The sequence below is a fragment of the Hyla sarda genome, chromosome 3, assembly GCF_029499605.1.
Source record: "Hyla sarda isolate aHylSar1 chromosome 3, aHylSar1.hap1, whole genome shotgun sequence".
Taxonomy (NCBI): domain Eukaryota; kingdom Metazoa; phylum Chordata; class Amphibia; order Anura; family Hylidae; genus Hyla; species Hyla sarda.
Genome location: NC_079191.1, coordinates 120,723,438 through 120,746,635, shown reverse-complemented (window position 1 = coordinate 120,746,635; position 23,198 = coordinate 120,723,438). Strand labels below are relative to the sequence as shown.

At 43.5% G+C, this 23,198-nt stretch overlaps 1 protein-coding gene across 2 annotated transcripts in view; it reads right to left on the bottom strand.

The window, feature by feature from the left end:
• Positions 1-23,198, bottom strand: part of ACSL3 (acyl-CoA synthetase long chain family member 3) — a 96,213-nt gene that overhangs the window by 45,290 nt on the left and 27,725 nt on the right. For both annotated transcript variants that reach the window (XM_056564918.1, XM_056564920.1), the window contains exons 2-3: positions 13,080-13,472; positions 6,880-7,057 (exon numbers count right to left, since the gene is read on the bottom strand). In XM_056564918.1, the coding sequence (XP_056420893.1) occupies positions 6,880-7,057; positions 13,080-13,430 (529 nt within the window). In that variant the 5' untranslated portion in view covers positions 13,431-13,472. The remainder of the gene's footprint in view (positions 1-6,879; positions 7,058-13,079; positions 13,473-23,198) is intronic.

The window sequence follows — 23,198 nt, the reverse complement described above, 5'->3', positions numbered from 1 at the left end:
ATCACCATGGCATGTATAGAGACGATAAGGGGTGCTCAGAGGCCTCTGAGCGTCCCTTATCGTCTCTATACATGCCATGGTGATCCCGGACTCGGAGCCCATAGCAGCTTACCAGCGGTGAGTGCATACTATCTTTGTTTCTGCATATATTGATACTTTACCTAGTGTGTGCACCCCGCAGGTGCTGAGTACATATTGAAGCGAGTCCGAACGCTCCTAACAGTTACCTCGCGGTATCGTATGTTTGCCTTTTCCACTTATTTGGTCTGCTACCTGGTGTGCGCTCTCCTTCTTGGAGTTTCTATGTATACCAATATATACCAGCCTGATGAAGGCCAAAATACCAATGTTTTGACTTCTATTAAGTACATTAATTCCTATACATATATTTTACATAAACCTCAGGAACTTTTCATGACCTCTAAACCAAAAATAGGGGTCAGACACTGAAAGCAAACAGCCTTATGTGGTCACTGCCAAATGGGACAGGTGTTTTCTGGCCGGCAGAGGCGGCTCTAGCATTAGGCGGGTTAGGTGACCGCCTAACTCGACCCCCTAACAAAGTTAAATTAGTGGCAATTGCTACTCTTTGTTATTACTTATTTTTGTACAAGAGCAGGGAACAAGATTCCCTGCTCATGGCACTTTACTACGGCTCCGTAGTGCTTACTGTGCAAGCCGCCCACGATGGCGTAGCATGCATAAGAAGTCCTGCACTGCCCCGCACCTGGGAGGAGGTGAAGAGGAGGTGCAACACCTCCAAAGCTGCGCCAGAAAGAGGACAACAGCACCTGACTGCAGGCGAGGAGACAGCACAGCCAGGGGGCAGAGACAAGAGGAAGCAGGAGACATGGGGCATATTAAAAGGGAGCAAGGACAGCAGAAGAGCAGTAAGATGAATAGGGGTACGAGTCTAAGGGGAGGCAGGAGGAGAAGGGGTTTTTAAGGTAGGACAGGATGGCTTTATATAGGGGGTACATGATGGTATTTAAGGGGGTACAGGAGGGCTTCTTGGGGAGGTACAGGATGGTATTAAAAGGGGTAAATCGAGAAATAAAGGAAATGTGTGCAGCTCACAACTAAACTAATCCAAGGTTATCCTGGATATCACCAATACCCTACGGTGCTATACTAGGTTTCAAATCACACACCAATCCAGACCTCAAGGATGTCACCAGATCACTAGTGGAGCTGGTGCATGAGGACCATCTATATATGTAAATTAATATGTAAGGGGAACCAGTGGCGTGAAGGGAAAAAAAATAAATAAATAAAAAAAATTTAAAAAAAAAGTCTACTTACCCAACAAGGGACTAAAGCAGGAGCACAATCTACTTGTACGGGCAGATTTACAGATTTAGCAAGTTTGGCTTTTTTTTTTTTTTTTTTTTTTTTTAAAGCCTTGTGGTCAAACGTGTTATTTTGATACTTCAGGCCGGCCTGGATACAGCAATACCAAATATGTATAGTTTGTCACATTTTACTAATTTTAAAACAATTCTGAACGTAAGAATTTTTTTCTTTTTTTTTTTTTTTTTTTAATTGCCATTTTCTGACCCCTGTAACTTTTTGAAATATTTTTTTTGTATACAAGGACTCATTTTTTGCTCCATAATCTGTTTGTATCAAACATTTTGGTATTCATCTGACTTTTTAAAATCGCTTTTTACTTTTTTCTAGGAGGTTATAAAAAATTGCAATTCTGGGGTTTAGTATTTTTTTTTACATTTACCGTACTGGATATATAATGTTATATTTTAATCGATCAGACAATTACACACATGGCGATACCAAATATGTTTATTTTTATTATGTTTATATGTTTTTTTTTTTATATAGGAAAACATTTTAATAGACTGCTCAAAAAAATTAAGGGAACACAAACAAACAACACAATGTAGGCCGTAGGAGGGCAACAACCCAGCAGCAGGACTGCTACCTTCGCCTTTGGGCATGGAGGAGCACTGCCCTGGAAAATGACCTCCAGCAGGCCACATATGTGCATGTGTCCACTCAAATGGTCAGAAACAGACTGCAGGAGGATGGTATGAGGGCCCGACGTCCACAGGATGGGGTTATGCTTACAGCCCAACACTGTGCAGGACGTTTGGCATTTGCCACAGGCGCCCTATGCTCTTCACAGATAAAAGCAGGTTCACACTGAGCACATGTGACAGTCTGGAGACGCCGTGGAGAACATTCTGCTGCCTGCAACATCCTCCAGAATGATTACAGAGCTTTCTTATAAGTTCCAACATCAGCTGCAATTTCAATATTCACAAGAAACGAATCTGTGAATATTCCCTGTTTAAACTGCCTGTTTCACCCGATGATGACGTAACCTTTCTTCCCCCACCTCCGGTTTGTCATCTCCATTCATGAAAGCTACCAGCGTTCTCCAAGGTGGGTGCTCAGTTTTTGTTTCTTCATAGTTATTGTTGAATATTGAACTGATCCTTCTGATGTGATGTGAGCACCATCTGATTGCATATAGCTTATACGGGAGACACTAGCCAATAGTTTCCTACTTGCAGTGGATATTTTTTCATTGTTAGTAGTGCCAATGTTTCTTCTCTATGGACCATTATTTTTTGTAAAAATATTTTAATATATTATCCTATGTAATTGAAACATTGTTCCCCTATTCCTTTACTTATATAAATGTTCAACATGCATCAACTCCACTAGTGATCTGGTGACATTCTTGAGGTCTGGATTTGTGTGTGGTTTGAAACCTGGTATTAAGAGTGGTACAGGAGAACAGGATGGCTTTATAAGGGGGTACAATATGGTATTTAATGGAATACAGGAGGAGGAGAAGAGGGCTTTATATAAAAAGGGTTCCAGAGGAGAAAATGGGTCTATAAAAATGGAGAGGGGAGGAAGGGCATATACAAGGGGAAGACTGAATAGTCTATGCACAGGTGCAGAGAGGGCACCCTTTAAAGGAGGATTAATTGGAGGGGTCCATATAGAGGAAAATATGGGGAGTCTCTGGGAGGTAGGCATTTATAGGGCTCAAAAGTGAGAAGCTGCAGTATGGGGAAGGTTCTTCAGGGGAAGGGCAGCAGATCCTTCTGCACCTCATAGCACCCTGCAGGCCGGACACATAGCGGTTAGTACTACTGTTACGCTTCCTGGTAGCAGGCTGACATCTCAGTTGTCTATTGGTTTACGACATTTATGTAGACTTTTATATAAAGGAACAAATGTACATTAGAAAGTATTTCCATTGGGTGCAAAAAGGGGTTAAAAAATACAGAACTGTAAATCTGGAGCCGCTAAGATGACAAATACAAAAGTTACACTTCATATAGCAAGGTGGTTCTATATTTTAACCAAATATTAAGGAGCAAAAATCCTCCAAAACTGCTGTCTACACATGTCTGTGGTTTGGCTGGTATCCCTAGTCATGTTTTAAGGCTTTTTTATGGGTCAGACATTACTGAATTACTGTACAGAGACAGTTTACTTCCTTCTGGACAAAAGCAAATGTGAATACTCTTTTCCTCCAGGGAGCATTGCCTGTAAGACTCCCATACACCAGCTGAATCTCCATAAAGCACCGAGTTTGGCTGTGCAGAAGCAACTAAGAGAATGCATGGAGTGGTGGCCATGCAGGTGGCTCCATTTATTTAGGGACAGATGACCGGTGGGTGCGCCTCGGTGGTCAAACCTCTACCGATCAGCTAGTTCTCCCCATCCTGTGAGGAGAGGATAAATTCCGAGAGAAAGTATACAAAGAAGCCAAGTATACGAACGGAGAACAAAATAAACTGAAAAACAGTAAAGAAAAGTAGAAAGTTACTTAAGTTTACTTTTTTTTTATTTATTTTTTTACACTTCAGCTGAAAAATGTAACTCCAGCTTGCACAAGCCTACAGACACTTCATTGACGCGTTCTAACATTGTGCATAAAACATGGTTAAAGCTGCAGACAGCTGACGTGTTAAGGGAAGAAGCCAGGAGTGAGAGAGAGCACGTTTCATGAACTCCATACTGGCTTACAGACCTCCTGCCCTGAACACAATGCTCTCCCCCTCACATCCTGCTGCAGGGCCTTGTAATCCTGTCCAACATGGTGGGAAAGCTCGAGCTGGGGTGACAAGGGGACCAAGGTTATTTATGTTATATAAAGTGCGGTCATGTCATACGGGGTGGAGGATGGGGCTTCTTTACGATGACTTCATACAGTAATTACTAAGATACTGAAAGCAGAAGGTAGGAAACTGTACTACACGATGAGGGGAAGAGGGATCGAAAATCATGACAGCAAATCACCCTCCTCCAAATGTCTGCTTAGTGTATATGACATGAACAGCCGGGGAAAGTACTGGATTGCATGGATTCAGGGAATAATAGTATTATGGAGATAAAGGGTAGTAGTTTAGCCAACAGCACTTGTGTCTGAGATAACAGGCTATAAAAAGGTTATTACACAAAATTCTATGACATTGATTTGTGGAAAATCATAAGAGATAATCGGAAATTCCATAAACGGGCCAAACCTCTCCAGAGCTTACGGTAAATGACAGCGTACGAGAAAAAAAAACGTATTCTTATCTTCGTATGCCAATAATAAAAAAAAGCCTGCATGCAAAACAAAGTACAGTATTGTGTTATGTACCATGTGAACAATGACAGCTGGAGCCTGTCCCAAGCACTTTGCTACAAGTCTATAGAAGGAACCAGCTTGGAAAATCTCCGGCCCAGAATATAACAGCATCCAGAGATCGCCATGTTTACACAGTGTCAGCGACTTACTGTACTATTCTACTGTCAGGCGTATGTCAACATCTAAATGACTGACGCAGGCAATGGGAACCGCTTATGTTAATATGCCATTAGGGGTTGGTAGCCATTGACACTCCTCCGTTGTGTTTATTTCGGTAGATGTGGGCACATAACCGAGGGTGACTGGAGCAATAATGTAACATGATGCAATGAAACCAGGCACTACGGAGAGCCAATATTTAAAGGGGTATTCCAGGAAAAAAAATTTTATATCAACTGGCTCCAGAAAGTTAAACAGATTTGTAAATGGTGGTGTGCCCCCGCATCTTGAGAGCGGCTGCTCTCGCTCCCCACGTGAAGTGACTGCATTTTATGTTCCACTTTGCCGGTGTGAATAAAGGAAAAGAATTTATATACTGCTACCGGATGGTGAGTGCGACTTCTTTATTCTTTGTATAAATACAGTGATATAAGTTATCTTGGATATAGTCAGCACCTCCACATAGCAGTACATGTCAGCATCGAAGGTCACAGCAGCACTTGTTACACCGTGCATCCACTGGGCTATTTGGCAACGGTAGTGCCTGGTGCTACACCTGCTTAGGATTAAGATTTTTTTATAGAAGTAATTTACAAATCTGTTTAACTTTCTGGAATATATATATAATTTTTTCCTGGATAACCCCTCTAACATTCATGAAGGATCTGGTGATAGAGCTTTGTGGTCTCTTGTACAGAAATGTTCACAGGATGCATGTTCTCTGCCTTTACCTCAAACATAATGAACCTTCATTATGTTTCCGGGTAGATGGCAACAGATGTCCATTTGTAGCCAAGCCTCTCTCTGTGCAAATAAAGGGCAATATGGTCATGAAAGCTTGTGGCATTACAGATAGAGATGAGCGAACTTACAGTAAATTCGATTCGTCACAAACTTCTCGGCTCGGCAGTTGATGACTTATCCTGCATAAATGAGTTCAGCTTTCCGGTGGGCTGGAAAAGGTGGATACATTCCTAGGAAAGAGTCTCCTAGGACTGTATCCACCTTTTCCAGCCCAAGGGAGCACCTGAAAGCTGAACTCATTTACGCAGGAAAAGTCATCAACTGCCGAGCCGAGAAGTTCGTGACGAATCAAATTTACTGTAAGTTCGCTCATCTCTAATTACAGAGTGATCTCCAATGGACCCAATAACAGGACATGCTAGGAGGTGATCACTGTGCTGGGGTGTTGCTCTAACTCACTGTTTCCCAACCAGCGTGCTCCAGGTGTTGCAAAACTACAACTGCCAGCATGCCCGACAGCCAAAGGCTGTCCGGGCATGCTGGGAGTTGTAGTTTTGCAACATCTGGAGGCACCCTGGTTGGGAAACACTGCTCTACCTATATGGTTCCCCGATGCACAGCACTTTCTTGCATTGGTGTTAGCATAAGGATCTGCTCACTAACCCAATCAGTGACTGAGGTAGGTAACCAAATTGACAGCAGGGAATCCTTAGGATAGGCCACCATTATTAGACCTGCGGGGCTCCAAGTCCCAGCACCCCTGCCAATCGAATGTCTGAAGGGACTGTGGTACTCCAGCAAGTGCGGCTTCCCCTTAATTTTTTACCATACACAATTTATTACCTTTAGTAGTGGCTAGGCCTGGTTTTACAGCATAGTCCTATTCATTTTTTCCCAATGCCGTAGCAAACTGTAATACTGGGTACAGCCACTCGCCAGAGCGTTGTGGTGCAGAAAGTCAGTACCACACTATTAGAAAGTTGATGGTCTAAATTGAATTAAAAGCAAAAAATGTAATATAAAAGTAAAATAATAAAAGACAATCCTGGATGTGAAGGGATTTTCTACTCGTAAAGTTCTACAATCTATTGGACCGTGAATCCCCAGAGGGGCTTTATGGAGGGTGTGTGAGTATATAAGGGAATCTTATCCAATATGTAGCATTACATAAAGTCCAGTAACTAGGGAAGAGTATAACATAAAGCAGATGTATTAAAGGCAGAGGACAACATATTTCAGTAAAGAAAAGCTTCTGGCAGCATTGCAAATAAGTTCATGGTGCAGCGTGTCCATGATACAGGACAAGGATTAGATTCCCAGAAAAGCAGCCAATTCCCCCAAGAGTGCCGAGTATTACTCACGTGGGAAATTGTACATGAAGCATGCCTGCGCTGAGATTATCCACTCTGCTCGGGTCTCGCAGAATATGGCGATATTAGACCTGGGTTTTTGGCCAAGTGCAGAAAGCCCACCTCCGAAGGTAGATGCTGCCATATAGGCCTCTTCATACGACATCCAGTTGTACTTTCCCAAGATCACCTGGTAATGACAGAAAATGACAAATCATGTACAGTATGAGTGCCAAACGCAAGTGAAGTAGACAACTGCGTTTTTCGACTATACACAATATATATATATATATATATTTTTTTTTCTCTCGACTATTTGTGCAATACACAAATGGATACTCCGGTGGAAAAAACTTTTTTTTTTTTAATCAACTGGTGCCAAAAAGTTACAGATTAGTTAATCACTTATATAAAAATATCTTAATCCTTCCGGTACTTATTAGCTGCTGAATATTAGAGGAAATTCTTTTCTTTTTGGATTTCTTTTCTGTCTGTCCACAGTGCTCTCTGCTGATATCTCTGTCCATTTTAGGAACTGTCCAGAGCAGGATATGTTTGCTATGGGGATTTTCTCTTGCTCTGGACAGTTCCTGACATGGACAGAGATGTCAGCAGAGAGCGCTGTAGACAGACAAAAGAAATCCAAAAAGAAAAGAATTTCCTCTATAGTATACAGACGCTAATAAGTACTGGAAGGATTAAGATTTCTACAAACCTGTTTAACTTTCTGGCACCAGTTGATTTTAAAGGGGTACTCCAGTGGAAAAATCCCCCCCTCCTTTCAAGTGTCCCTGTCATTTGAAATAAAAAGTTTTGATTTTTCAGGGTCTCAGCAATAACACCTCCCACTTATGTTAAGACCTCGGCTGAGTGGTTTTCTCCTTGGCTCACTACGATCTCAGTCTCACATCAGGAGAGGATCCCCATAGACTTATAATGAAGACAGTCTCTGGCAGAGAGACCGAAAGGGCAGTGAAGTGGGGAGTGAAGCACTTAGACGAGGTCTTCCTGCTCTGTCTCAACACAATGAAGTACCCAATTATTCAGTCCCTAGCGGACCACCACTGCAGTGTCCGGTCTTACTGTACCTCCATGTGCCTGCGAATTTATGCAGAAGCTCCTGGAGGCTGCAAATGAAGGACTATTCCATTCAATGCTTTATTGTTACCACATAGGCCTCAGGAGACCTGTACGGTGGGCCAACTGCACACAAGGACAATATGGAGCAACATAAACCAGGTTGAAGGCGCCTCTCCTCCAGCAACTATCTATGTGCGCACAAACATTAAGGCATTGCTGTAATTTATAGAAAAACTTTTGAAATTTTAGCTAGTTACAAGTCTTAGGCTGCGTTCATGCGGCCGTCTAGACCAGTGCCGTTCTTCTCCCTTCAAAAATAAAAAACAGACTTTTTAAAAAACTGTCAATAACAGATGCAAACAGATGGTATCCGTTTGTATATGTTAATGTTCTGATCATGCTCAAAACAAAAAATTAATAAGTAAAAACGGATCCAAAAAAAAAAAAAAAACGATTGAAAAAAACAGATGCAACCAGATGACATTAAAGGCTCATCAGTTGTCCATAGACTTCAATGTTACATTCACTGTATCTGTTTTTCTTCTTTTTGATGGTAGAAAATACTGCATGTGCCGTTTTTTCTGCCTTCAAAAAAAACAGAAATGAGTGCAGACGGGTACAAATGGATGTAAACGGAGTCTTTAATCGGTTTACAGCCTGCAAGAACGGAACCGAAACATGGATAAAAAAAAAAAAACAAATACAGACGGCCGTGTGAACGCACCTAGTCCCGAGACCTGCTGCGATCTTGAATTAAACAGTGTAAAGTGCAGTAGTGTGGTTAACGCTGCCAGTCACCAGATCCAGAAACGAAGAACATGCCCCTGTATCAGTAAGAAAAACAAATCCAGGCGACCCATTTCCTTCGAGTAACCTTCCATGTGCACAGTAACAAGCCGTGACGTTGGTGGTGTAAGAAGCAGCACGTGCACAGAATTCCTCATGTAGGATTATTTATCTAGTGACATGACCGTCCCTCAGTGAACTATAATGAACATAAGAGACAGTGGATGAGCTCAGTCTCCAGCGCTCTCTAATCTCTAGGGAGCGGTCTCACCGCACGTCAGTGCTGGTCCCATCGCTCAGCGTTCTGGTCTCCAGCTGCGATACATACTGCGCAAAAGTGGGCTGCAAGCTCTGGCTCTCTAGCTGCTGTAGAACTACAACTCCCAGCATGCCTCAACCTGTAGATGGCTCTTTGATTGTGGCTATAAAACGAAAACTGTGCACAATGATTTTTTATTTTTTTTATAGAGCCATGAAGCTTGCCAGTCAGCCATGCGCATGAAACAGGGGTACTCTGCCCCTAGACATCTTATCCCTTATCCAAAGGATAGGGGATAAGATGTCTGATCGCGGGGGTCCCACCGCTGAGGACCCCCGCAATCTCTGCTGCGGCACCGCAGACATCCAGTGCACAGAGCAAACTTGGCTCCGTGCAGGATGACTAGTGACACGGGACGGAGTCTCGCGACGTCACGGCCACGCTCATGATGTCACGGCCATTCCCCTCAATGCAAGTCTATGGGAGGAGGCGTGACTGCCATCACAAGCGGGGCGTGGCAGTGACTTCACGAGCCTCCGACACTGCACCCAACGCTCTAAACTAATGTCGGGTGCAGCAGGGGGATACCCCTTTAATACTTATCAGGTCTAAAGCATACTGTTATGGTTATGAATATTGTAATCGAGAAAGCTTCATTTTTTTTTTTAACCATACGTACAATTATGGTGCTGCCCTTTTGCAGGGAGTGTTGACCACTGTCTGATACAGATTGGCTCATATTGAATTTATTTTCACTATGTAGACCAGTTTCCCAACCATTATGCTTCCAGCTCTTGCAAAACTACAACTACCAGCATGCCTGGACAGCCAAAGAATGTCCGAGCATGCTGGGAGTTGTAGTTTTTCCACCAGCTATAGACGCACTAGTTTGGAAATACTGATGTAGCTTGATCAATATATTAAGACAGTTTTTCCTAAAAAGTGTGTCTCCAGCTGTTGCAAAACTAGAACTCCTAGCATGCCTGGACAGCTAAATGCTGCCCCTACATGCTGGTAGTTGTAGTTTTGTAACAGCTGAAGACACTGTTTGGAAATCACTGTATTAAGGCATACTAAAGTGGAAACACTGCCATCTGTTGGCAACATCAGAAATGGCATCACTGTATCTGAACACTAAAATTACCATGTACCGTTTATTATTATTATTATTATTATTAGTACATTTATTTTCTCTTTATACAAAAGTGTTCATGTTTATTACTTTTATACAGGGTGTAAGCACAAATGGTGCGCACACCCTGCCGTCATTTGCACTGATAATTAACCACCCACCATTGGGGCAGTAGAGGTCAAGTTTCCCTGTAATGTAAAGGTTGAAAAGTCTGCAACAAGTCTACGGCAGAACTGACATGGCGCAAAGCTGAATTCTATTGCATGTAGATGGGGTTTTAAAAGTCCCATAGGCATGCATTGTACTTTCTAGCAGGGCTGTGGAGTTGGTAGATAAATTTTCCGACTCCGGAGTTTTTTGTACTTCCAACTCCTCTGTATTAATATGTGAATGTATTTTATATATTCCTTGAAGGAAAGAAAGGCAACATACATGTCATTACCACAGGACTACTGGCTGGGAAGCCAACAGTCTACTGTATTGAACAGTTTGTGTGCCGATCTCCTGCTGAAGATAGGGAAGTGGGAGGATCCAGAAAGGGAAATTTATTATAAAACATGGTTTCCCTGTTAAAAGTTAAAGGGGTACTCCGCCCCTAGACATCTTATCCCCTATCCAAAGGATAGGGGATAAGATGTCAGATCGCCGGGGTCCCGCTGCTGGGGACCCCGGGATCGCTGCTGCGGCACCGCGCTTTCATTACTATACAGAGCGAGTTAGCTCTGTGCGTAATGACGGGCGATACAGGGGACTGTGCAGCGTGACGTCACGGCCCGCCCCCTTAATGCAAGTCTATGGCAGGGGGCGTGATGACCACGCCCCCTCCCAGACTTGTATTGAGGGGGCAGGCCGTGACATCCTTTGGATAGGGGATAAGATGTCTAGGGGCGGAGTACCCCTTTAAGCTTACAAGTTTTTATAGCCTTAGCTGAATGGCAGTAGTTTTTCCAATGGTTTACAGCTTCAGTCTTGGACTATTGACCCTCCATTCCCTTCACTTATACAAGTGTCTCTAGTCCTGCAAAAAAAACATATTTCCTTAATCCCTTATCGGTGAGAGACTATGTTACCCATGGGTTCCCTGTAACAGCAGAACACAACACTATGGAAAATATAAGTATTGCCGCTCCTAATTGTGCGTTGCTTGCTATATAGTGAAGCACATGAAAAGCATTCTTCTTCACAGTCACTTAACGTGTTCGTTTTGCGGTTACGTGAGGCACTGCATGCATTGGTCTTTATTCTTACAGTAGAGAAGTCATTAATTATAACTTTTTGTGAATTGGGACATTTAAATTCGGTAAAAATTGAATCCCTAGTACGTTCACATGTGGCAGATCTGCTGGGGATTTTCCGCAAATGATTTTAAATACATTGATTTCTTTAGGTGCAGGAATATTGCAGTTTCTACAACTGACCTGCCACAGATCCGCAGCATGTGAACATACTCTAAGGTGCTGATTTAGTAAACCAAAGTCAAAGTAAAACTGTACAACACAAATGAAGAAACACAGCCGCACATCCACCATTTGTGTTTAAAGTAAAACTGTTTATTGTCCATAGTTACCACAGCACAGCTTTATTTATTTAACTGCTCAGAAGTCTCATGCCCGACATTACAGAAAAACTTACCCCTATCCACAGGATAGAGGATACGTTTTAGATTACAAGGGGGGAGGTTTGGGTTCTGAGCGCTGTGGCCCCCTGCGATCATCTGTACGGAGCCCCGGCTCTCCCACAGAGTTGTGCGCCACGACCCCCGCCCGAAGCAGTGGACACCACACCCATTCCCTAGTTCTCTATGGGAGAGCCATTCGGCTATTTTCGGCTCTCCCATAGAGAGATATGGAGGGGGCACTGTGGCCCCATCTTCGGGCGGGGGTATAGACACGCCACTTTGTGGGAGAGCTTGGGCTCCATACAGACGATCGCAGGGGGCCACAGCACTCGGATCTCCCGTGATCTAAAACTTATCCCATATCCTGCAGATAGGGGATAAGTTATTTTGTAAAGTCAGGCATGAGACATGTCCTTTAAGCAGAGCTCTCAGTTACTATGGGCAACAAGACATCGATCTTAAGCGCAGATTCCGCAGGGTGTAAATTCACTCTTCGAGTATGTTCACACCATTCCTTTATGGCGTGTATTGAGGCGTAAAATGTCCACTGTACATTTTTTTTGTAAAGTCTTTGAAACTCAAGAACAGTGCATCTCCAACTGTTGCAAAACTACAACTCCCAGCATGCCCAGAAAGCCACAGGCTGTCCAGGCATGCTAAAAGTTGTAGTTTTGCAACAGCTGGAGACACACTGTTTGGAAAGCACCGTACAAGTCACCTGTAAAAAATAAAACTTGCACATAAAAGCGTGCACATAACAAGTGCACAAAAAAACCCTTACAAAATGCAAAAATAAATTAATAGAGCTTGAAAAGGCTCAATAAGCTTGTAAAACCGCATTACACCGGATCATGGCCTAACACTGCCCCACAACACACAGTTCCACTTTCCTGCACTGTTCATCCAGAGCAATCCTGCCCTCTACTGGAATTTGCTGGTAAAGCTACTATAATGTCTGAGACATTACAAGCTTTACAGTACTGCAGCCGTAAAAATCGCAAAGTTTCTTCATAGCAATGGCCTAGGGAGACACATGACACACCCTATGTAGTTAGTTATAGCTAGAAGTGGCATTAGGCTTAGTTCACACAGCGTAAAATTTACAACCAGTACTAAAATTTGCTATCAGATCCATATGTACTGCTTTGCAATGAACCAAATCTTTGTTGAAACACGTGTCACTTCCACCAACTAATAGGGAGTTTGAGATTTTTTTTTTTCTTACACTGAGTAAACGTGGTTTGTTAAAACCCCATTCATTAACATTGTACTGTGGCTTCTCCAACACATGCAAGAAGTGAATTCAGCCTTATAGTCCTGACGTTTTCTGTACTGACCTTCTTGAAGACTTTCCCGTTGGGCTGGATCTCATCTTCCTCGCTCAGCACCTCTCTAGTCCCCAGACATCCCTTGGTTTTGAACTGATCTGTGGCATGTCTGAAGACCTTGTCCAGGGTATTACAGCCCGGGTACAGGGAGGATGCCAGGCTGTCGAAGCTGTCCACAGATCGGTACGGGCTGCTTGGACCATCACTCACGGGCTTGGCTTTTACCCGTTCTGCTCTTCTCTGTCTCTCCTTTGCTCCAGAAAGCAAGAACCATGGCACAAATGTGATCACGCCGTAGAACCACATAAAGAAGTGAAGGATGTACCGCAGTACAGGATTTATGTCCTCTTTTATGTGCATCTTTAAATGGAGAGAAGTGACCTTACAAAGAACGAACTTCACCTTTAAAAGAAAAGAAAAAGTGTAAGTTAAGAAACAGAAAGAAGAAGAGGACACATGGCAAACACTGTAAAACAATACACATCCCAGAAAACAAAAAAAAGTGAATGAAGAACAGCTCACATGACTTCATACCAACTAACACAACATAATCGATCAGAAAACAAAGTGCAACATTAAAGGGTTACTCCGCCCCTAGACATCTTCTCCCCTATCCCGTGATCTTCCTGCTGCACTCTGCATTAATTTAGAGCGTCGGGTGCAGCACCGGAGGATCGAGACGTCACAGCCATGCCCACTTGTGACGTCATGGCCAAACTCCCTCAATGAAAGTCTATGGGAGGGGGCGTGACTGAAGTCACGCCCCCTCCCATAGACTTGCATTTAGGGGGCGTGGCCGTGAAGTCACGAGCACGGCGTGACCGTGATGTCAAAAGCCTCCACCCTGCATCATCAGTCACCCGGCATGGAGCACAGTTCGCTCCGTGCACTGGATGTCTGGGGTACCGCAGCAGACATCGCAGGGGTCCCCAGCGGTCAGACGTCTTATTAGGGCTGGGCGGTATGACCAAATATGTCTATCACGGTACAGTAACCCCCCGACATGCGATGGCTCTGACATATGATAAAATCGACATACGATGGCCTCTCAGAGGCTTTTATATGTCGGGCCATCGCATTAACTGCTCTCCGACAGCGCAAAATGCTTAAGCTGCTGTCGGATAGCAGTTTAAGTATCCCGGGCAGGTTCACTTACCTATCCCCGCTGCTCCGGGTCCACTTCGCGATCCAAAGGCATCTTCTGCATCTTCTCCAGGGTTCCGGGCCTCGCTTTCCAGCGTCGTTATTACGTCACTACGCACGCCGTGCCGGCGCAGCAGCGTAATAACGTCACCAGAAAGCGAGGCCCGGACCCTGCAGAAGATGCGGAAGAAGCCGGAGGACCCAGAAGAAGACACCGGAGCAGCCCCTGGGACAGCATCGGGAGCGGTGAGGACGCGGTCAGGAGCGGCGGGGACAGGTGAGTATAACTTCCTATACTTTACATTGCACGAATCCCTCAACATACGATTGATTCGACAAACGAATTACCATCGTATGTTGAGAGACCACTGTATTTTTGTAACTTATGGCGGTTCAATCACCAGCCTATCACCGGAACATCGCTGCTGCCGGTGATAGGCTGACGGCTGTCCAATGTTCCCGTCCCCAGGAAGAGCGTGAGGCCGACGTAGGAAAGAGCATTAAAGTTTATTTTGTTTACCTTTTGCAGCCCGGGCATAGGGATACAGTGTACAGTATAGAGTGTCAGCGCCGGCGGCCGGCAACAAGCAGGAGGATGAGGAGGGCAGCACTTGCGGGTGATATTTGAGTATTTACCCTGATGGGGACAGCGCAGCGCTGGACTGATAATTTTTTTTTTGGGGGGGGGGGGGGGGGGGGGGGGCCGAAAAGCGCTCGCAGATCACATATGATTAGTTTCCCAGTGTGGGGACAGCGGAGCGCTGGGTTGATAACTCATTCATTCGAGGGGGAGGGGCCAAACCGATATTGCGGTATGGGGAAAAATTCATATCGTGCAGCACAAAGATTTTGGTATTCGGTATGAACCGGTATACTGCCCAGCCCTACATCTTATCCCCTATCCTTTGGATAAGGGATAAGATGTCTAGGGGCAGAGTATCCAAAATATGACATGACCAGCCTGACCGCATTGCTAAGAGATAAGGCAACAAGTTGTGGTTCTGCTTCACTTTTTGGTAGGCAGCATCACAAAACTAGGATATTTTTGTGCTGAATTGCAACCACACCTGGTTCTAGCTAAAATATCAAGGCCCAGATTAACCAATCTGTCTGGTTTTGCCTATACCAAGCACAGCTCTGCTTTCGTATCGCAACAAGATCTGGTAAAATTATAACTGAGCTGGGCAAAACCAGACAGTGTGGATTCAGGCAGAACGACAAATCTGAACCCAGCCAAAATACTATATGGAGACCACTTGCAAACATGAAGCCACTGAAACACCACAGAGCTATGCGGATGAATGGTGGTCACACAATGCGCTCTTAGATTGTAGTGATGCAAAGTAGGGATCGACCAATATCAATTTTTTAGGGCCAATACCCATAATCTGTCACGGTTAAGGCCGATAGAAGATAACTTTTACCGATATTCCGGTATACGTTATCAGCTATTTCTCCAAAGGTCCAGACTCCTTCTCCTATTCAGCAGGGGTATCCTGTGGGCCAGACCTAGATCACGAGATGCACTTAAAGGACATACATGATGGAGTAAATACATGTTGTGAGAAGGGCTTCGTCCGGGTTCACACCACATTTTTGCTATAAAGTTCCCGTATACATTTTCAATTTGAAAACCGTACAGAACCTTATTGATAACCGTATGCATTGACTCTCCATTGATAACCATATGCATTGACTCCATTGATAACCGTATGCTTTGACTCTCCATTGATAACCGTATGCCAAACGATGCATCCGGTTGTGTACATTTTGCATCCTGTACGGTTTTGTCAGTTTTTTTCCCCGTACCCAAAACCGTAGCCTACCACTTTTTTGTCCGGGTGAAAAACTATTGAAAAGTACACTTTTTTTTTTTAACATGGGAGTCAATGGGAACCGTATGTGCGTACGGTTCCATCATCCGGTTTTTGACTATGCACAGTTTTCTTTCTTGGAATTTCAATCAAACAAGTGAAACTTTATTTATAATGGAATAAAAAGTTAAAAACACACTTTTTTTCCCCTTAAAAAAAAATGGATGCAACCGGACATAATTTTTCAAACCATATACGGTTTTCAACTGTATACAGACTAAAATTTGAACACACGTTTTGTTAGTTTAGTCAGGTTTTGAAGAATCAGTTTTTTTTTAATCAAAAACCTGATACAGGAACTGTATTGCAAAAACGTGGTGTGAACCCAGCCTTACACTAAGAGCTACAACACAGCTTCTTATATATTTAGTACCCAGCATGGGATCAGGAAAGATTTAAGACCATTGCTCTCTGACAATCATCTATACCAGTGGTCTTCAACCTGCGGACCTCCAGATGTTGCAAAACTACAACTCCCAGCATGCACCGACAGCCGTTGAACGAACATGTTCATTCTTCATGCGGAACGGAATTGTGAACTGAGGAGCGGAATTCAATTCAAATCAATGGGGTTTGGCACTGCTGAATGAATTGGAGAGGAATAAGCGGAGTAAATTCCTCTCCAGTTCCTCAGTGTGAGCATACCCTATAAAGGTGCTCCGTGTCTTTCTCTGTTCTGTGCAGGGGAAAAGTGGAGAAGGTGTCCATAGCAACCAGACAGCTGCATTTTTTTATTAATCGTTTAGAGGCCTTTAAAAAAAAATATATAAAAAAAAATAAAATTTATATATGGCCAATAAAATTATATATCTATGGCCAACTTTTCCTTTGCACAGGTTTTGATAACTATCCCCCCCCTTTATATTTAGTATGCACTGCTTTACTTTATAGGAAAATCATCATTGCAAAATCTGAAAGGTTTCTTCTGATGCATTCTGAAAATTTACCAACAGGTGGCAGTAGAGTATCAGATAACTGTGTATAGGGCTGTAGACGCGAATCTAAATTTTGTATGATTATACACATACAGATTCCCCATCCTCACCCCAGAGGTTACAAGCCAAGTGTTTGGTATATATTGGAAGATACCAGTATACTAGATAAATTCAAAAATAGTGAGTAAACTTTATTGTTCACCATTGTGGATTTAGTATTACTACCTTCTTTCTGTAGCTTTCATCTGTATAGTACCTTGTATTTTATGTATGATGGTTTTATGTAATTCACGTGAATAAAGTTTACTCACTATTTTTTGAATTCATCTAGTATACTGGTATCTCTTTTTTGGTGTAGATAAGTTATTATAGGAAGCAGTTTACGCAATTGCCCGTTAGCCAATTGTGTTTGTTTAGTGACAGATATATTGGGATATGCAGTAGGAAATTATGCAGTAGGAAATTATGCAGTAGGAAATATAAAAACCGCATTTACATTACGTCCTAAAAGTCTTTTGTAGTGTGTATGTGTCTATACATATGCCTACAGTCTAGTCCAGTGTTTCCCAACCAGGGTGCCTCAAGCTGTTACAATGCTACAACTCACAGCATGCCCAAACAGCCTTTGGCTGTCTGGGCATGCTGGGAGTTGTAGTATTGTAACAGCTGGAGGCACCCTGGTTGGGAAACACTGGACTAGTCCTTTTACAAACCACATTTGTAACTTTTGCAATGCATACATTTTACAGTTAAGTGTGCAACATCATATATAGTGCATAATATATTACCTGTCACTCGACCATAACAAAACCCTTATACTACCAAGTCATCATTGTAAGTCTGTCCTCCCACTATTCGTAAATATAAATGAGGAAGCAGAACAATGAGCGAGCGTCCCCCACATCCCCCATCTATAGATTCTGATACATCTATCATAAAGCAGCCTTTAGAGTTGAAGGAACATACAGTAAATTGGCTCGTAGCGAACCTCGCAGCTCGGCTGTTGATTACTTTAGTCTGGATAAATTAGGCTCCGGTTGCCTGGAACCGGAGCCCTTGGAAAGCTGAACTAATTTACGCAGACTAAAGTAATCAACAGCCGAGCTGCGAGCCAATTTACTGTAAGTTCGCTCTACTCTAGCGGCCTTACCCCAATACCAGACAGCAGTACCGTATGGGGGAGCTTTATCAAGACCTGTCCGGAGGAAAATTCGCTGAGTTGCCCAAAGCAACCAAATCGCTTTCATTTTTTTAGAGGCCTTTTCAAAAACGTAAGAAGCGACCTGATTGGTTGCTATGGGCAACTCAGGAACTTTTCCTCTGGACAGGTTTTGATAAAATCTCCCCCTATGTGTCGCTGTCTACTAGACAGTCTGCGGTGCTGTAGACGTTGCAGACTATTAACCCACAAACCAATTAGAAACTAGGGCATAATGCTGCAATGTGAATGCTATTCCATGTAACAAGCACACTGAGGAGCAGATTGGGTTACAGATGAGTGAATACGAGCCCAGAAGCCTGGATCACAACCAGCAGTAACGTGATTCTGGTAAGGCCGGCCGTGCTGTAATCCTGGATTGTTCACGAGCATCGCATTCATGGAAAATACAAGCACAGTGTATCCGAAACGAGACAGATGTGTGACTATGGGAGGTTAAAGAGGGTTAACCCTTATATTTAGGTTATTCTGCCACCCATCATAGACTAGAATGAATCACTGCACATGGAATCCACATTGGGGAATGTTTCTTCTTCACCTGCAAGTTCTGGAGCAGTGTTTCCTAACAAGTGTGCCTCCAGCTGTTGCAAAACTACAACTCCCAGCATGCCTAGACAGCCGGAGGCTACCTATTTGTGGTTGGATTTTTATCAAATCTGAGAAAGAACAAAAACAAAAAACATTCTATGGGGAGAGGTTCTCAAACCTTGTGCAGTTATCCATTGGTGACTATAGACAACTGCTCCACTATTCCTCCGCACAGGGTTTGTGAAACCTCCCAGTGTATAAAATAAGAAGTAACACAGAGTTAAAAGGGGTACTCCACTGGAAATAATAAAAAAAAAAAAAAAAAAAAAAAAAATTTACGGATGCCAAAAAGTTTAACAGATTTGTAAATTACTTCTATTAAAAAAAATCTTAATCCTTCCAATACTTATGAGCTGTTGTATGCTCCACAGGAAGTTATTTTCTTTTTGAATTTCTTTTCAGTCTGACCACAGTGCTCTCTACTGACATCTCTGTCCATGTCAGGAACTGTCCAGCAGGAGAGGTTTGCTATGGGGATTTGTTCTGCTCTGGACAGTTCCTGACATGGACAGAGATGTCAGCAGAGAGCACTGTGGTCAGACTGAAAATAAACTCAAAAAGAAAATAACTTCCTGTGGAGCATACAACAGCTAAGAACTGGAAGGAAAAAAATAAAATAAAACATGCACATGGCATGCTATTTTGGAAGCTACACCCCTCAAGGAACGTAACAAGGGGTACAGTGAGCCTTAACACCCCACAGGTGTTTGAAGACTTTTCGTTAAAGTCGGATGTGTAAATGATTCTTCCCCCCCCTCACTAAAATGCTGGTTTTCCCCCCAAATTTTACAATTTTGACTCTTCTGAGCATAAAAATAAAAAATAAAAAAACGCATATGTGGATGTAAAGTGCTCTGCTGGCGAACTACAATGCTCAGAAGAGGAGGAGCGCCATTGAGCTTTTGGCGAGAGAATTTGGTTGGAATGGAAGTCAGGGGCCATGTGTGTTTACATGGTGCCAGAACAGTGGACATGTGACCCCATTTTGGAAACTACACCCCTCACAGAATTTAATAAGGGGTGCAGTGAGCATTTACACCCCACTGGCATTTGACAGATCTTTGGAACAGTGGGCTGTGCAAATGAAAAATAAAAGTTTTTCATTTTCGCAGACCAATGCTCCAAAAATCTGTCAAGACACCTGTGGGGCATAAATGCTCACTGTACCCCTTATTACATTACATGAGGGGTGTAGTTTCCAAAATGGGGTTACGTGTGTGCGGGGGGGGTCCACTGTTATGGCACCATGGGGGCTTTGTAAACACACATGGCCTTCAATTTCTGACACATTCTCTCTCCAAAAGCCCAATGGCGCTCCTTCTCTTCTGAGCATTGTAGTGCACCCGGAGAGCACTTTACATCCACATATGGGGTATTTCCATACTAAAAAGAGATGGTGTTACAAATTTTTATTTTTTTTTCCCTTGTGTAAATGAAAAATGTAGGGTAACACCAGCATTTTAGTGAAATTTTTTTCTCTCTTTTTCACATCAAACTTTAAATGAAAATTTGTCAAACACCTGTGGGTGTTAAGGCTTGTTACGTTTCGAGAGGGGTGTAGTTTCCAAAATGGGGTCACATGTGGGTATTTATTGTTTTGTGTTTATTTCAGAATTGCTGTAAAATCAGCCACCCCTGTGCAACTCATCAATTTAGACCTCAAAATGTGCATAGTGCGCTCTCACTCCTGAGCCTTGTTGTGCGGCCGTAGAGCATTTTACATCCACATCTGGGGTATTTCTGTACTCAGGAGAAATTGCGTTACAAATTTTGGGGCTTTTTGTTCTTATACCAGGCTAGTGTAGACCCCCAACTTTACCTTTTCATAAGGGGTAAAAGGAGAACCCCCCCCCCCACAAATTTGTAACGCAATTTCTCCCGAGTACTGAAATACCCCATATGTGGCACTATACTGTTTCCTTGAAATACGATATGGCTCCAAAGAGAGTGCTGTGCGCATTTGAGACCTAAATTTGAGATTTGCATCCAACAAAATACCCTACGGCATTGTTTCCCAAACAGTGTGCCTCCAGCTGTTGCAAATCTAGAACTTCCAGCATGTACGGTCTCAATGCATGCTGGGAATTGTATTTTTGAAACAGCTGGGGGAACACTTGTTGCGAAACACTGAGTAAGGACACAAACTCTTTCATAACCAGTGTGTCTTCAGCTGTTGCAAAACTGCAACTCTCAGCATGCATTAAAAGCCGAAGGGCATGTTGAGAGTTGTGGTTTTGCAACAGCTGGTGGCACAGTGCTACAACCCCCAGCATGCCCTTCGGCTGTCCGTGCATGCTGGGAGTTTTAGTTATGCAACAACAGGATGCACACTTTTTCATAGAAAAAATGTGCCCCCAGCTGTTGCATAACTACCACCCCCAGCATGCACAGACTACCAAAGGGCATGCTGGGAGTTGTAGTTTTGCAAAAGCTGGAGTTACAACTACAACTCCTAGCATGCCCTTTGGCTGTGCATGTTGAGAGTTGTTAAGCAACAGCAGGAAGAGAACAGGAATCTCCTCCTGCTGTATCCTGCCACCTGCACCGCCGCTGTTGCTGCCACCGCTCCTGCAGGGACCCCTGCCGGGCCAGGCAATGGTAGGAGACCCCCCCCCCCCCCCCGGCCCCGAACACCGCCCAGAAGGGTCGTGTTTGGTCGGTCATTCTGAGCGATCAATCACGTGATCGTGAGGTGGCACCAATGCCACCTCAATCCTGCTGGGTAAGGGTGAATACAGTTCCCGTATATGGTTTCAAGTTAAAAGCTGTACAGAACCGTATAGAAAACCATATGCATTGACTTAACATTGTAAACCGCATGTCAAAACGCATCATTTGGTTTAGTCCGTTTTGAGTCTTTTACGGTTTTGTCCATTGTTTTTACCCGTGCCCAAAACCATAGTCTACCACGTTTTTTAGGTCCGGGTGACAAACCATATTAAACAGTTTAAGTTTTTTATTTTATTTTTTATTTTTTTTAACATGGGAGTCAATGGGAACCATACAGAACTGTATGTGCGTACGGTTCCATCCGGTTTTCACCATACGGTTTTGGACTTTACACAGTTTTTTTTTTTCTTGGAATTTCAATCAAAACAAGTGAAACTTTATTCAAAAATGGAGTGAAAAGTTAAAGTTTTTTCTTAAAACTGAAGCAACTGGACATCATTTTTCAAACCGTATAAGGGTTGAAATTTGTACACACGTTTTCATACAGTTTAGTCAGGTTTTGAGGAATCCATTTTTCATCAAAAACCTGATACGGGAACTGTATTGCAAAAACCTGGTGTGCATGCAACCTTAGGGTGAATGGGGCTGTCTCGGACAGCCCCATTCACAATTTTTTTTTTCCTGAGTCACCGGAGACACAGTTGACCCGGAATCGCCGGTCTGAATTGATGGGTACCCCTCCAGGGGTTTGCATGAGGTGCCTACTGAAAGATTTCAGCAAGCGTCCGGTCCCCAACCAGCGAGCGGCAGGGACTGGAATTCCCATGGGCGTACAGGTATGCCCGTACGTCCGTGGTCCTTAAGGGGGTAAATGTAGAACTGCAATGTACCGCCATGGCAGTGTACCCCTAAACTGTGACTCCCCAGCTATTCCAAAACTACCACTTCTATCATGGTGCATACATTTGTGCCCCAGTGGCTCAATGCATGGTAGCTGTGCGTCACACATGGTTAATATACATCCTCATGTGACTGGCAGGCTGTATACATTGTGGTGAATCAGAATCGTGTGCTATGTCTGATGTCAAAAATCTAAGAAACCAAAATGTTAAACCCTGGAACATGAGCAGAGCCGAAAGGACGATCCTTATGGCAGCAAAGGATTTTATCAGAATGCTCTCCCCTGTAGGGAAGCCTACCTGAGAAGAACATTCTACACGGCTATTTACAACGCACAACACCGATTCACCACAATGTATACAGCCCGCCAGTCACATGAGGATTTATATTAACCATGCGTGACGCACAGCTACCCCATTTACATATGTATGAACCTACGGCTAATAGCTGGAGTCATGCCAACATCAACACCTAATAAAAAGAAAGGAAGAAATAAAAGGCGTCTTACTGAAGAGAGTGTACAGGATTTCACAGTGAAGCAACCACAACGGGTTATGTAGTCTGCCCCTCCCTAAAAACATCCTTGTGGTTGACCCTTTAAATACACAGTAAGTTGCAGAGCAGTGATGACCTGACATGACCCTGAGATTACACAGTCTTATTACAGGCCTGTGCTGCTGCCAGACACCACACCATCCAAAGGGCCAGAATACCGCTGCTTACAGGAGGAGGCCGAAAATAAATGCATTCTGGTCTATGGAGAGTTGTTTTATTCCCAAAATTCAGTGGGGGAGATCAA